This window comes from Apodemus sylvaticus, chromosome 15 (assembly GCF_947179515.1).
Source record: "Apodemus sylvaticus chromosome 15, mApoSyl1.1, whole genome shotgun sequence".
NCBI classification, from domain to species: domain Eukaryota; kingdom Metazoa; phylum Chordata; class Mammalia; order Rodentia; family Muridae; genus Apodemus; species Apodemus sylvaticus.
This window is the reverse complement of record NC_067486.1, coordinates 55,341,903-55,357,178: the sequence shown is the minus strand read 5'-3', so window position 1 is coordinate 55,357,178 and position 15,276 is coordinate 55,341,903. Positions and strand designations below refer to the sequence as shown.

The 15,276-nt window shown below is 39.9% G+C and overlaps 2 protein-coding genes across 5 annotated transcripts in view; both read left to right on the top strand.

The window, feature by feature from the left end:
* Positions 1–15,276, top strand: part of LOC127665494 (cell surface glycoprotein CD200 receptor 2-like) — an 86,609-nt gene that overhangs the window by 12,720 nt on the left and 58,613 nt on the right. The window lies entirely within an intron of this gene.
* The window catches only part of LOC127665496 (cell surface glycoprotein CD200 receptor 2-like), a 29,542-nt gene that overhangs the window by 12,712 nt on the left and 1,554 nt on the right, over positions 1–15,276 (top strand). The window contains exons 2-5 of one of the 3 annotated variants that reach the window (XM_052157826.1): positions 6,972–7,031; positions 7,753–8,067; positions 8,180–8,428; positions 15,066–15,180. In XM_052157826.1, coding sequence (XP_052013786.1) covers positions 6,972–7,031; positions 7,753–8,067; positions 8,180–8,428; positions 15,066–15,180 — 739 coding nt within the window. Of the gene's footprint in view, positions 1–6,971; positions 7,032–7,752; positions 8,068–8,179; positions 8,429–15,053; positions 15,181–15,276 lie in introns of all 3 variants that reach the window. The other 2 variants (XM_052157825.1, XM_052157828.1) reach the window with 2 other exon arrangements.

Below are 15,276 nucleotides of genomic sequence, written 5' to 3'. Positions count from 1 at the left end.
TTTGCAACCCCACCAGCAGGGGAGGAGTGTTCCTCTTTCTCCACATCCTCGCCAACATCTGCTCTCTCCTGAGTTTAATCTTAGCCATTCTGACTGGTGTAAGGTGAAATCTCAGGGTTGTTTTGATTTGCATTTCCCTGATGACTAGTGAAGTTGAGCATTTTTTTTTTGCCATTTCTTCTTTTTTTTTATTCGATATATTTTTAATTTACATTTCAAATGATTTCCCCTTTTCTAGACCCCTACTCCCCAAAAGTCCCGTAAGCCCCCTTCTCTCCCCCTGTCCTCCTACCCATCCCTTCCCACTTCCCAGTTCTGGTTTTGCCGAATACTGCTTCACTGAGTCTTTCCAGAACAAGGGGCCACTCCTCATTTCTTCATGTACCTCATTTGATGTGTGGATTATGTTTTGGGTATTCCAGTTTTCTAGGTTAATATCCACTTATTAGTGAGTGCATACCATGATTCACCTTTTGAGTCTGGGTTACCTCACTTAGTATAATGTTCTCTAGCTCCACCCATTTGCCTAAGAATTTCATGAATTCATTGTTTCTAATGGCAGAATAGTACTCCATTGTGTAGATATACCACATTTTTTGCATCCACTCTTCTTTTGAGGGATACCTGGGTTCTTTCCAGCATCTGGCAATTATAAATAGAGCTGCTATGAACATAGTAGAGCATGTATCCTTATTACATGGTGGGGAATCCTCTGGGTATATGCCCAGGAATGGTATAGCAGGATCTTCTGGAAGTGAGGTGTCCAGTTTTCGGAGGAACCGCCAGACTGATTTCCAGAGTGGTTGTACCAATTTGCAACCCCACCAGCAGTGGAGGAGTGTTCCTCTTTCTCCACATCCTCTCCAACACCTGCTATCTCCTGAATTTTTAATCTTAGCCATTCTGACTGGTGTAAGGTGAAATCTCAGGGTTGTTTTGATTTGCATTTCCCTAATGACTAATGAAGTTGAGCATTTTTTAAGATGCTTCTCCGCCATCCGAAGTTCTTCAGGTGAGAATTCTTTGTTTAACTCTGTACCCCATTTTTTAATAGGGTTGTTTGGTTTTCTGGAGTCTAACTTCTTGAGTTCTTTATATATATTGGATATTAGCCCTCTATCTGATGTAGGATTGGTGAAGATCTTTTCCCAATTTGTTGGTTGCAGATTTGTCCTTTTGATGGTGTCCTTTGCCTTACAGAAACTTTGTAATTTTATGAGGTCCCATTTGTCAATCTTGATCTTAGAGCATACGCTACTGGTGTTCTGTTCAGAAACTTTCTCCCTGTACCGCTGTCCTCAACGGTCTTCCCCAGTTTCTTTTCTATTAGCTTCAGAGTGTCTGGCTTTATGTGGAGGTCCTTGATCCATTTGGATTTGAGCTTAGTACAAGGAGACAAGGATGGATCAATTCGCATTCTTCTGCATGCTGACCCAGCATGAATTTGAGCATTTTTTAAGATGTTTCTCCACCATCCGAAGTTCTTCAGGTGAGAATTCTTTGTTTAACTCTGTACCCCATTTTTAATAGGGTTATTTGGTTTTCTAGGGTCTAACTTCTTGAGTTCTTTGTATATATTGGATATTAGCCCTCTATCTGATGTAGGGTTGGTGAAGATCTTTTCCCAATTTGTTGGTTGCCGATTTGTCCTTTTGATGGTGTCCTTTGCTTTACAGAAACTTTGTAATTTTATCCCACTAAAATCAGGGACTAGACAGGGCTGCCCACTTTCTCCTTATCTTTTCAATATTGTACTTGAGGTACTAGCTTGGGCAATTCGGCAACATAAGGAGGTCAAAGGGATACAAATTGGAAAGGAAGAAGTCAAACTATCATTATTTACAGATGATAGGATAGTCTACCTAAGTGACCCCAAAAAACTCCACTAGAGAACTCCTACAGCTGATAAACAACTTCAGCAAAGTGACAGGTTATAAAATCAACTCAAGCAAATCAGTAGCCTTCCTATACTCAAAGGATAAGCAGGCTGAGAAAGAAATTAGGGAAATGACACCCTTCACAATAGCCACAAACAGTATAAAGTACCTTGGGGTGACTCTTACCAAACATGTGAAAGATCTGTATGACAAGAACTTCAAGACTCTGAAGAAGGAAATAGAGGAAGACCTCAAAAAGTGGAAAAACCTCCCATGCTCATGGATCGGCAGGATTAATATAGTTAAAATGGCCATTTTGCCAAAAGCAATATACAGATTCAACACAATACCCAACAAAATCCCAACTCAATTCTTCATAGAGTTGGAAAGAGCAATTATCAAATTCATCTGGAATAACAAAAAACCCAGGATAGCTAAAACTATTCTCAGCAACAAATGAAAGTCTGGGGGAATCAGTATCCCTGACCTCAAGCAATATTATCGAGCAATAGTGTTAAAAACTGCATGGTATTGGTACAGTGACAGGCAGGCGGATCAATGGAACAGGATTGAAGATCCAGAAATGAACCCACACACCTATGGCCACTTGGTCCTCGACAAAGGGGCTGAAAACATCCAATGGAAAAAAGATAGCCTTTTCAACAAATGGTGCTGGTTCAACTGGAGGTCAGCATGCCGAAGAATGCGAATTGATCCATCCTTGTCTCCTCGTACTAAGCTCAACTCCAAATGGATCAAGGACCTCCATATAAAGCCAGACACTCTGAAGCCAATAGAAAAGAAACTGGGGAAGACCCTTGAGGACATGGGCACAGGGGAAAAGTTCCTGAACAGAACACCAATAGCTTATGCTCTAAGATCAAGAATTGACAAATGGGACCTCATAAAATTACAAGGTTTCTGTAATGCTGTCTGTTTTCTAATGAGAGTAAGAAAGAGTGTGGATGATTTAGGTGGATGTGTAGGATCTAGAATGAATTAGGGAAGAGAAACCACAATTACAATCTATTTCATGAAAGAATTTATTTTCAATTAATATCAAGTGGCTGTAGCTTTGTGGTTTTTGATACACTATTCTGAAGAAAGGAAAGAAAGAATAAGTGTCTTCTTCCATCATCAGCCCCTCTGCTTGCCCACACCTTTCCCAGTCCACCATAATCTCTCTTCTGCTTTCTGGTCTTGGGTTCATTTTGCTTTCACATGGAATACCACAGGAAACTCACCTCGCTGTGATTAAGCTTATTCTGCTTAATATTATGTCTTCTGATTTCACCATTTTCCAGCTAATGACAGATCTTTATTGTTTTTACCATTTTATGGTCTTTTTTATTAGATATATTCTTTATATACATTTCAAATGATTTCCCCTTTCCTGGTCTCCACCCCACAAAGTCCCATAAGCCTTCTCCCCTCCCCCTGTTCACCAGTCAACCCCTTCCTGCTTCCCTGTCCTGGTATTCCCCCTACACTGCTGCATCAAGCCTTTCCAGGACCAGGGGCCTCTCCTCCAATTGATGTCCACCAAGGCCATCCTCTGCTGCCTATTTGTCTGGAGCCATGGATAACACCATGTGTACTATCTGGTTGATGTTTTTGTCCCTGGGAGCTCTGGGAGTACTGGGTGGCTCATATCAATGTTCTTCCTATGGTGCTGCAAACCCCTTCAGCTCCATGGATCCTTTCTCTAGCTCCCCATTGGGGACACTGTGCTCAGTCAAATGGCTGGCTGAGAGTGTCCCCCTCTGTATTTGTCATGCACTAGCAGAGCCTTCCAGGTGACAGCTATATCTGGCTCCAGTCAGCAAGTCCTTGTGGACATCGATAATAGTGTCTGGGTTTTGTAACTTTATATAGGATGGATCCCTAGGTGGGTTAGTCACTAGTATGCTTTTTCCCTCAGACTCTGCTCCACACTTTGTCTCTGTATCTCCTTCTGTGGGTATTTTATTCTCCCTTCTAAGAAGGACCAGAGTATCAATACTTTGTTCTTCCTTCTTCTTGGACATCATTTGATATGTGAATTGTGTCTTGGGTATTCCAAGATTCTGGGCTAATATCCCCTTATCAGTGAATGCATTCCATGTGTGTTCTTTGGTGACTGGGTTACTGCACCTAGGATGATATTTTCCAGTTCCATCCATTTGCCTAAGAATTTCATGAATTCATTGTTTTTAATAGCTGAGTAGTACTCCATTGTGTAAATATACCACAATTTCTGGATCCATTCCTCTGATGAGGGACAACTGGGTTCTTTCCAGCTTCTGGCTATTATAAATAGGGCTGCTATGAACATAGTAGAACATGTGTCCTTATTACATACTGGAGAGTCCTCTGGGTATATGCCCAGTAGTGGTATAACAGGGTCCTCTGGTATTATTATGCCCAGTTTTCTGAGGAACTGCCAGACTGATTTCTAGAGTGGTTTTATCAGCTTGCAATTCCACCAGCAGTGGAGTAGTGTTCCTCTTTCTCCACATCCTTGTCAGCACCTGCTGTCTCCTGAGTTTTTGATCTTAGCCATTCTGACTGGTGTGAGGTGAAATCTCAGGGTTGTTTTGATTTGCATTTCCCTGATGACTAAGGATGTTGAACATTTCTTTAGATGCTTCTCAGACATTCGATATTCCTCAGCTGAAAATTCTTTGTTTAGCTCTATACCCTCCCCCCTTTTTAAAAATAGGGTTATTTTGCTCATTGGAGTCTAACTTCTTGAGTTCTTTGTATATATTGGATATGAGCCCTCTGTCAGATATAGGGCTGATGAAGATCTTTTCCCAATTTGTTGGTTGCCATTTTGTCCTATTGACAGTGTCCTTTGCCTTATAGAATCTTTGTAATTTTATGAGGTCCCATTTGTCAATTCTTGATCTTAGAGCATAAACTATTGGTGTTCTGTTCAGGAAATTTTTCCCCTGTGCCCATGTGCTCAAGGCTCTCCCCAGTTTCTTTTCTATTAGTTTCAGTGTGTCTGGTTTTATGTGGAGGTCCTTGATCCACGTGAACTTGAGCTTAGTACAAGGAGATAAGAATGGATTGATTTGCATTCTTTTGCATGCTGTCCTCTAGTTGAACCAGCACCATTTGTTAAAAAGGCTATCTTTTCTCCACTGGATGGTTTTAGCTCCTTTGTCAAAGATCAAGTGACCATAGGTGTGTGGGTTCATTTCTGGACCTTCAATTCTATTCCATTGATCTACCTGCCTGTCACTGTACCAATACCATGCAGTTTTTCACACTATTGCTCTCTAATACTGCTTGAGGTCTTTGACACTGATTCCCCCAGAAGTTCTTTTACTGTTCAGAATAGTTTTCACTATCCTGTTTTTTTTTTGTTATCCAGATGAATTTGAGAATTGCTCTTTCTAACTATGAAGAACTGAGTTGGGATTTTGATGGGGATTGCATTGAGCCTGTAGATTGCTTTTGGCAAGATGGCCATTTTTACTATATTAATCCTGCCAATCCATGAGCATGGGAGATCTTTCCATCTTCTGAGGTCTTCTTCGATTTTTTTTTCTCAGAGACTTGAAGTTCTTTCACTTGTTTGGTTAGAGTCACCCCAAGATACTTTATATTGTTTGTGTCTATTGTGAAGGGTGTTGTTTTCCTAATTTCATTCTTAGCCTGTTTATCCTTTGAATATAGGAAGGCTACTGCTTTGAGTTAATTTTATTTCTGGCCACTTTGCTGAAGTTGTTCATGAGCTGTAGTTGTTCTCTGGTGGAGTTTTTTGGGTGGCTTAAGTATACTATCATATCATCTATAAATAGTGATAATTTGACTTCTTCGTTTCCTATTTGTATCCCTTTGACCTCTTTTTGTTGTCTAATTGCTCTAGCTAGAAGTTCAAGTTCAGTCTCCCCTGGTAGGGTAGGTGCACAGAGGGCTGTGGCAATGCCTAGCTCCTGGGTGCAGGTGAGGCCCTGGAGAACTGAGTCCCAAGTGATCTTACATTCGGGTGTTCTTTGCCCTCCTGACTGTATCTGCCTGCTCAGTCGCAGGAGTGAAGTTGATGGCCTCACCTCTAACTGTAAATGCAGGACTCCCTGCAGAACAGATGTCCCCTGGCTGGATAGGTGCACAGATGGATGTGGTGATGGCCAGCTCCTGGGTGCAAGTGGGGCCCTGGTGGACCCTGTCCCAAGTGATCTTATACTTGGTTGTTCCCTACGTTCCTGGCTGCACCCGTGTGCTCAGTCACCTCTTTTTATGTTCTTAATTGGAGATTTTCTGTACTTTCATTGTCTCCTCTGATATTTAGCATAGGCAGTCTTTTGCTTTTGTTTTGAATATACATTTATAATTAGACCAATTTTACTGGTAAAAACACACTAGCACTTCATAGTAGTGTAGGTAGCTTAGTATAGCAAACAAGTCTACTTTTCTTTCCCGTGTCTTTCATTATTGCATGGAAAGCATGGAACTATTATAGGTCAATGTTTCAGAAGCTGATTATGGCAATTTATTTTTCTTAGAAAGCAGTGTATGTAGTTCAGGTTGGCCCAAAATTTCCGATATGGCCAGCTTCTCTGACATCATGATTCTCCAGTCTCCCCACTCTGTGCAACCATGCCTGGTTCCAGAGCATTCTAATTGTGAACTCAAGGAAGGAACGGAAAAAGGAAATCCTTCTCCAACCCTTTTCTGCTTCATTTTTTGGCTGTTCAGTCACAAGGTAGAACATCTGGAAGGAAGCAAGAGATAGTACTCTTTGTGATTTTGTTTCTATAGGTTTGAGAATGACTCTGTTTCGTCATCTATGGGAAGTGTTCATTATTGGTCCAAATAACTTTACGTAGGGCATGAGATCTGGAGAAAGGAGTTTAATCAAGTCAGCTTATGTGGTATGCCTACTGTGGACCTGGCAAGGGGCTGGAGAAGGAAGTCAGGGCTACTGTAAACTATTTGGTAAAATAAAGTTACTCACACATGGGAAACAACTGATTAATATCTTATATTAATATCTTATAAATGCATTTTTCAATATGTTAACATATCAGTGATGATAAAACTTCAAATTATTATCTTATAATGATATGAATATTTAAACACTCACATTTAAGTATTTTCCAGGGCCAAGTTGTGTGGATAGGAATCAACCAATGCAGAAAGGTTTGTCACCTATGACAGAAGGTAATTTTCTTGCTTATCTTGTAGAAGATAAGAGTTGACCTTGTTTAGAAACAGTAACTAATGACTTGGCTGTTGGAGAGATTTAGGATGAGCAGCACTTTGGTGATGCAGTGTTACGGTGTGAGGGACCCTGAACACTTGCTTTTAAACCTTTGCCATCTTAGAGGGAGTAAGGGGAAGACTGTGGCATTAGCACCCTCCCAGGTCTATGTTGAAGAATTTCTTTCTTTGTGTGATTAGTAACCTTTATTTGGATGTGACTTGTTAGGACTTGAGATCCCCAAAGAAGCCAGTGATATTTAAATAGGACAGTGGAGATGTTAATGCAATGGCTATCATAAGCAATGCTTATTCCCATCGAGTTCTACTCCTGTTAAAACGATGACATTACTGACTTCTTTCACACGTGATTGCAACAGATAATTTTGTTCAGAGCAAACTTGCATCCATCATGGACTCTTTACATCACTGTACAAGTAATGTGAAGATTTATGGTGCAAGTTGCGTGTAGCTGACATGTCTGAATATATACTTTAGAAGATGAATAACGAATTTAATTGTGATTGGTTGAACATACAGAAACAAAGAAATGTGAGAAAAATCTACTATTGCTGTAATACTTCCATTAGCCAAGCACTGTTCTAGTATGACTTCATAAAAGTTACTGTGGACAGACCTAACTCACAGGTTTCCTTTTCTCATTGTTTCTGTGTGTATCCAGTTAACACTACATCTGTTCAGATGGGTACAAAGGCTCTGCTCTTCTGTCCTTCTATTCCACTGACAAAAGCAATATTAATAACATGGATAATAATCCCCAGAGGACAGCCTTCCTGCGTAATAGCCTACAAAGTAGATACAAGGGACATCAATGAAACCAGCTGCTCGAACAGGAGCATCACCTGGGCCTCCACACCTGACCTCAGTCCCGACCTTCAGATCAGTGCAGTGTCCCTCCAGCATGAGGGGCAATACTCATGTGACTTAGTAACACCTGAAGGGAATTTCGAAAAGGTCTATGACCTCCAAGTACTGGGTAAGTGTCAATGTCACATATTGTGCTATTTCAGGTCACCAATTTTAGTTAGAAAAAATGTCCTCGAAATTTGTGACAAGGCTGCATCTTTATTTCCTTTCCATTTCTCCAGTGCCCCCTGAAGTAACCAACTTTCTAGGGAAAAATAGAACTGCAGTTTGTGAGGCAATTGCAGGCAAGCCTGCGGCACAGATCTCTTGGACTCCAGATGGGGATTGTGTCACTGAGAATGAATCACACAGCAATGGCACCGTGACTGTCAGGAGCACATGCCACTGGGAGCAGAACAATGTGTCTACTGTGTCCTGCTGGGTTTATCATTCGACTGGTAACAAGACTGTGGTCATAGAACTGAATCAAGGTGAGCACCTTTTTTAAAATTTTTTATTTTTTTATATTTTATTTATTGAATATCATCTTCATTTACATTTCCAATGGTAAAACCTTTCCCAATTTCCCTCCTCCCTAAAGACTCCCAACCGCTCCTCCCATCTCCTGCCTCCATGTATATGCCCCTCCAGCCGACCCACTCCCACCTCCCCCCCTCGATTTCCCTTTGTTTGGGCATCTATTGAGCCTTCACCTGGCCAAGGGCCACTCCTCCCACTGATGCCCAACAAGGCATTCCTCTGTCACATTTTTTGGCTGGAACCATGTGTACCCCTTGGTTGATGGTTTAGTCCCTGGGAGTCTTGGGGCATCTGGGTGGCCAAAATCATTGTTCTTCCAATGGAGCTGCAAATCCCTTCAGCTCCTCCGGACCACCCTCCAGATCCTCCACTGGGTACCCCATGCTCAGACCAATGTTTGCCTGCTAGCATCTGCCTCTGTATTTGTAAGGCTCTGACAGGGCCCCTCTGGAGACAACCATGATATGCTTCTTTTGGTAGACACTTCTTGTTGTCCACTGTAGTGTCGGGGTTTGGTGACTGTTTATAGGATAAATCCCCAGATAGAGCAGTCTCTGGGTGGCCTTTACTTCAGTCTCTTCTCCACACTTTGTCTCCTTTATTGCTCCTGTGTGTATTTTATTCCCTTTCTCAATGGTACCAAAGCACCCTCACTTAAGTCCTCCTTCTTGAGGTTCCTGTGCTGGGTGAATTGTAAGTTTATTTTGAGCTTTTGGGCTAACATCCACTTATCAGTGAGTGCATACCATGTGCATTCTTTTGTGATTGGGTTACTTTGCTCAGGATGACACTTTCTAGTTCCATCCATTTGCCTAAGAATTTCATGAGTTCATTGTTTTTAATAGCTGCATAGTACTCCACTGTGTATATATACCACAGTTTCTGTATTCATTCCTCTGTTGAAGGACATCTGCATTCTTTCCAGATTCTGGATATTATAAATAAGGCAGCTATGAACATAGTGGAGCATGCATCCTTATTACATGTAGGAGCATCTTCTGGGTATATTCCCAGGATTGGTATAGCTGGGTCCTCAGGTAGTACCATGTCTAATTTTCTGAGGAATCACCAAACTGATTTCCAGAGTGGTTTTACCAGCTTGCAATCCCACAAACAATGGAGACTTGTTCCTTTTTCCTCACATCCTCTCTATCATCTGCTGTCCCCTGAGTTTTTTATATTAGCCATTCTGACTGGTGTGAGGTGGAATCTCAGTGTTGTTTTGATTTGCATTTCCCTGAGAACTAAGATGCTGAACATTTTGTTAGGTGCTTTAGAGCCATTGTTTCTTCAGTTGAGAATTTCCTGTTTAGCTCTGTACCCCATTTTTAATAGGATTATTTGACTCTCTGGAGACTAACTTCTTGAGCTCTTTGTATACAATGGATATTAACCCTCTATCGGATGTAGGATTAGTAAAGATCTTTTCCCAATTTGTTGGTTGTCGTTTTGTCCTATTGACCGTGTCCTTTGCCTTAGAGAAGCTTTGCAGTTTTATGATTTTGCATTTGTTGATTCTTGTTCTTAGAGCATAAGCCATTGGTGTTCTGTTCAGGAACTTTTCCCCTGTGCCCATGTGTTCAAGATTCTTCCCCACTTTCTCCTCTATAAGATTCAGTGTGTCTGGTTTTATGTGTAGATTCTTGATCCACTTGGACTTGATATAGAAAAAAAGAGCACCTTTTTTTAAAAAGGAAGAAGTAATTGATATTTAACTGATTCTTCTATGAGAGATAAATGTTTTAAGTTTATTGTGTTTGTGACATATAGAGTAGCCAAAACCTGTTTAGGGCAAGAAAGGGTAAAGGCAGGATAACAACTGAGGCAGTAAACATGAAGCTGTTTGCTAGCTCCTCAGACTCCTGCTAACCTATTTCACCTGGACAGAGGTTGGTGCTGTGCATAGCATGTTGGCCTCTGAGACTCTAGGCTCGGTCAAGTTGACAGTTTGAAAAATTGACAAATTGAAGAGATTCATAGGTCCCTTTGTGGAATGAATATAGAGCTTCAAGCTACCTCCAAGATTTCTGTGCTCCCCAGTTACTTGATGTTATTCCCATACAGAAGCTCCTTAAACTGTACTGTTCAGGATTTATAGTAAGATTTTGTTACATAGTCATGAGGGTTATTTCTTGATCATTGGCAAATAACTTAATCTCCAGCCATTCTTTCTTCACAAGAGGTTAAGTAGTAATGATTGTGGTAATATAGGGATCCAAGTCCTAACTCTTTAATTATACTTTCGTCTTTCTGGTGATAACCCCAGCCATGAAGTTCTCTAAGAGCTTCTAGACACCAGTTATTTTATTGGCATACTAAAGACACTTTTAGTTTGTTGGAAATTCTTTTAGGATCTATGTTTCAGTAGATGGAAACCAAAGACCATATGTGAATTTTGTTTTTAAATTTTTAGTATTTTCGAATATGTTGTCTCTATACACAGTCCTGGCTGTCTTAAAACCCATAAATGTGTTCTCATATGTTTTTTTCAATTTGTTACCCCCCACAAAAAAGTCCTCTTCCCCTAACCTCTTCCATCTAGTAGGCCACCAAGGCACTATCCTAAACCCACTTCCCCCTGACTTGAAGCTAGTGTTGAGTAACCATTTCAGATGGATTAGAACATTTCATCCTCACTTAGCAATATTTGATGGCTTGTACATCATCTAAAAGAACCCTGATAACAAAACGTCACTGGAAGTGTCATCAGACCCAACTTCAAGTTGTACTATGCAGGCAAAGCAGGAAAACCAGAATGGTATTAGTACAAATGCAGATATATTGATGAATGCAGCAGGATCTTGTACCCACATAAAAGTCCATGCATCTGTAACCACCCAATATTTCAGTAGATTCTGAAAATATTCACTGAAGAATAGATAGTCTCTGAAAAAGATAGTGTTAAGAAATTGGATATTCCCAGGAGAGGTATAGCAGGGTCCTCCGGAAGTATCATGTCCAGTTTCCTTAGGAACTGCCAGACTGATTTCCAGAGTGGTTGTACCATCTTACAATCCCACCAGCAGTGAAGGAGTGTTCCTCTTTCTCCACATCCTCACCAACACCTGCTGTCTCCTGAGTTTTTCACCTTAGCTATTCTGACTGGTGTGAGGTGAAATCTCAGGGTTGTTTTGATCTGCATTTCCCTAATGGCTAATGATGTTGAGCATTTCTTAAGGTGCTTCTCGGTCATCTGAATTTCTTCAGGTGAAAATTCTTTGTTTAGGTCTGTACCCCATTTTAATAGGGTTATTTGGGATTCCCCAGCATGCAATAAGGACACATGCTCTACTATGTTCATAGCAGCCTTATTTATAATAGCCAGAAGCTGGAAAGAACCCAGATATCCCTCAATGGAGGAATGGATACAGAAAATGTGGTATATATACATAATGGAGTACTATTCAGCAATTAAAAACAATGAATTCATGAATTTTTTAGGCAAATGGATAGAACTGGAAAATATCCTAAGGGAGGTAACGCAATCACAAAAGAATACACATGGAATGCAATCATTGATAAGTGGATATTAATTAGCCCTGAAGCTCTGAACACTGAAGATACAATTAGCATATCAAATGATTCCCATGAAGAAGGAAGAAGAGGGCCCTGATCCTGGAAAGGTTTGATCCAGCATTGTAGGGGAGTACAAGGACAGAGAAAAGGGAGGGGGAAAGATAGGAGAATGGATGGAGAGAAGAGGACTTATGGGGCATATGAGGGGGGGACAGGGAAAGGGGAAAGCTTTTAGAATGTAAACAAAGAATATAGAAAATAAATAAAAAATAAAAAAAATAAAAAAGAAATTGGATATTAATATGTAGATGAATGAAAGTTGATTCTTCTCTTTGCATGGAAATAAATTCCAAATGGATTAAAGATCTCAATGTTAGATCCCTAATTCTAAATCTTCCACAAGAAAGAGCCCTTAGTATATTGAGTACCCTGTAGAGATGAGGCTCAAGGAAGAACGTTTGAATAGGACTCTGGATGCTCAGAAAATAAGATAAAAATTCAGCAAGTGCGATTTCATGAGATTACAAAGTTTTTATACTGCAAAGGAAAACTGTTAACTGAATTAAGAGGCAGTCTATAGATTGGGAAAAATCTTTACTATCTCTACAGATTTGACAGAAGATGAATATTTAGAATATGCATAGCAATGCAAAAGCCTAAACAACCAAATTGAAAAATGAGAATGGAGCTGGATAGAGGGTGTTCAGAAGAAGTTCAAAGTGCTAAGAAATATTTTAAAAACTGTCTTAACATCCTTAACCATCAGAATAGTGCAAATTAAAACTGCTTTGAGATTTTTAACCTTAATCCATGCAGAAAGGCTAATATTAAGAAAATAAAAGCCAATGGATGTAGAGACTATTTATGGAAGAGCAATTGGTGCACCTACTGTGGAGAACAAAGTAACTGGTTCTCAGAAAATGAGAAATAGGTGTCCTATATGACCACACAGATAATGTGCTCATCAAAATTCATAGATGCTTTAGTCCTAATAACTAGAACATGGACACAGCTAAGCTGTCCATCAACTGATGGATGAATAATGCACATGGGTTCACTAATGCCCTGAATATTGTAAATGTTGCAAATTACTTCTGCTTGGATTTAAAGCCACCTGGTATACTAAGTATACCCAGGATGGGGAGCTCACTGTCTATTATTCTACAAAATGGACATAGAATAAAACCACCCTCTTAATTTGCATCATTCTACCCATATTTAGTGCAACTCTCATATCTCTTTAGAGAAAGTGTCTTTTTTCAGTGAAAAGTGGTTAAAGCAGAATCTCTCAACTGGTCAAGAAAGAAAAAAGCAGAAAGACTGTAAAAGTCACCAATCAAGGAATTTCAGAGAAAAAAAAAAAGCATTTGGACATGACGGGATCTCCAAACTCACAAGCTCATAGCAATGGAGTTTTCTGTACAAGACACAAACAAGACCATGACAGTCAATATTCCAATATTGAAAGGAAAGGATCGCATGAGTCCTTGCTCTTCCAAATGAGGAGCTATGGACAGTTAATAGCTTCTTAAGGAGAGAGAGTCAATTCTCTCTAAGGGTATTGTTCCTGGTAGGTTCCAACCCAGGAGTATATGGACAACACAACCTGAAGCCAATGGGCTATTAAAAAACATACACAAGGTTTGTGGGGTAACAAAGTGGAGTATGGATCTGACAGGAGTTAGATGTGAATATGAACATAATCCTTTGTGAAATTCTTACTTTTTTTAAAAAGTGAAAAGGAAAAATTTCCTTGCAAAAGAACAGATTTTTTTTTAATCAAAGATGCATCATAGATGCCTTTCAGACAGACAGCTTAGAGGATCTTAGCTGATTTCACATGAAAACATTTTCTTAAAAGAATAAAATTCTTAGTTACCAAAAAGGCTGTGCAAGCTGACCAGAGTGGGAAGCAACAGGTGGTACCACCTAGGTGTTAAACTTAAGAACCACAGCAATGACCCGCAAGGTTGGTCACTAAGGTGTGATAGTGGCCATCACATCTTGGCAGCAACCAATAGTTGTCCAGTTATGTTTACGGCTCACTCAAGAGGAGAAAATTCATGACTGGTAGTGGAGACCTATCTAAAGACTCAAAATGTTAATGAGAGTTATTGATGTCAGAGAGGAATCTGTCACAGCTCTCCTCTAATCCACCATAATGCCTATTTAAATTTTAAATACCCCATACTCACCAATAAGCATGGCTCTTCACCATTACCAAAGAAGCTTCTGTTTGCAATAGAAAACATCACAAAGAGCCACAAAGGGTCAAAATACATAGAACACAGATGATAGGATGCTTAGCTCCCATGGATACACTCACAACATAGTTTCTACATTCAATGCTCAAGGAATATTGTATGATAGTGGACAGAAACAGTGTAAGAGCTAGAGAAATTGGAAATCTGTGGGAAGATTATGTCTCCTAGAAATGTCAGGGAAGCTTCACCCGTGAAACTTCAATAATATGGCTGCCTACTCAAGACCTGAACAATAAATAAGCAAAAATGGAAGGGGAAATGTTACTGGGTCTCACCCTTAGACAAAGAGCTACAGCTAACTAAGGGTGCTAAGAGTGGGAGAACCAGTCTGCCCTCAGGATGGCCCCCAATTGGTATTTTCATATCATGTATAAATATGCAACAGTAACAGTTTAGAAAGATGAAGTTAGGTGTTCGAGAGGGAGCATTGGTAGGTGGTGGGACCTGGAGGACGGTGGAGGAAGGAAAAGGAATGGATGGAGTGATATAATTATATTTTCATCAAAATAAAATAAAATTTGCATGGGAAATTTTGCCCATTTTTACTTATTTAATTGTATGTTTTAACAACATTTAGTGTGCATTTATTCAGTTTAAAATATATGGCAATGACAATCAAGTCCAAAGAGACTTGATTCCTAAACTTGATCCTGAAATAATGCTATGACCTGTATTTGAATTATACTTCATAATGTTTTCAGGTTTTACTATTCTTTAAAACTTTAGGACTATTTTAAATGATTTTGAAGGTATTTGCCACTAATTTCTTGCTTAGAACTATTGTTGTTACCCTTAGCTGTATTTAAAGGTACCAGCAGCACCCTACCTTCCTTGCTGATCATTCTCTACATGAAAATGGCCCTTTTGGGGATTATTCTTCTCATCGTAGGATTTGCTTTCTTCCAGAAGAGAAATCATACCAGGTAGGAATGGAAAACTAAAATGTTAAGACTCATTAGAAAAAAAGCATTGTTAAAAGTTGGAGCTCACAGTGGACTGGGAAAATATGTTATGTGCCC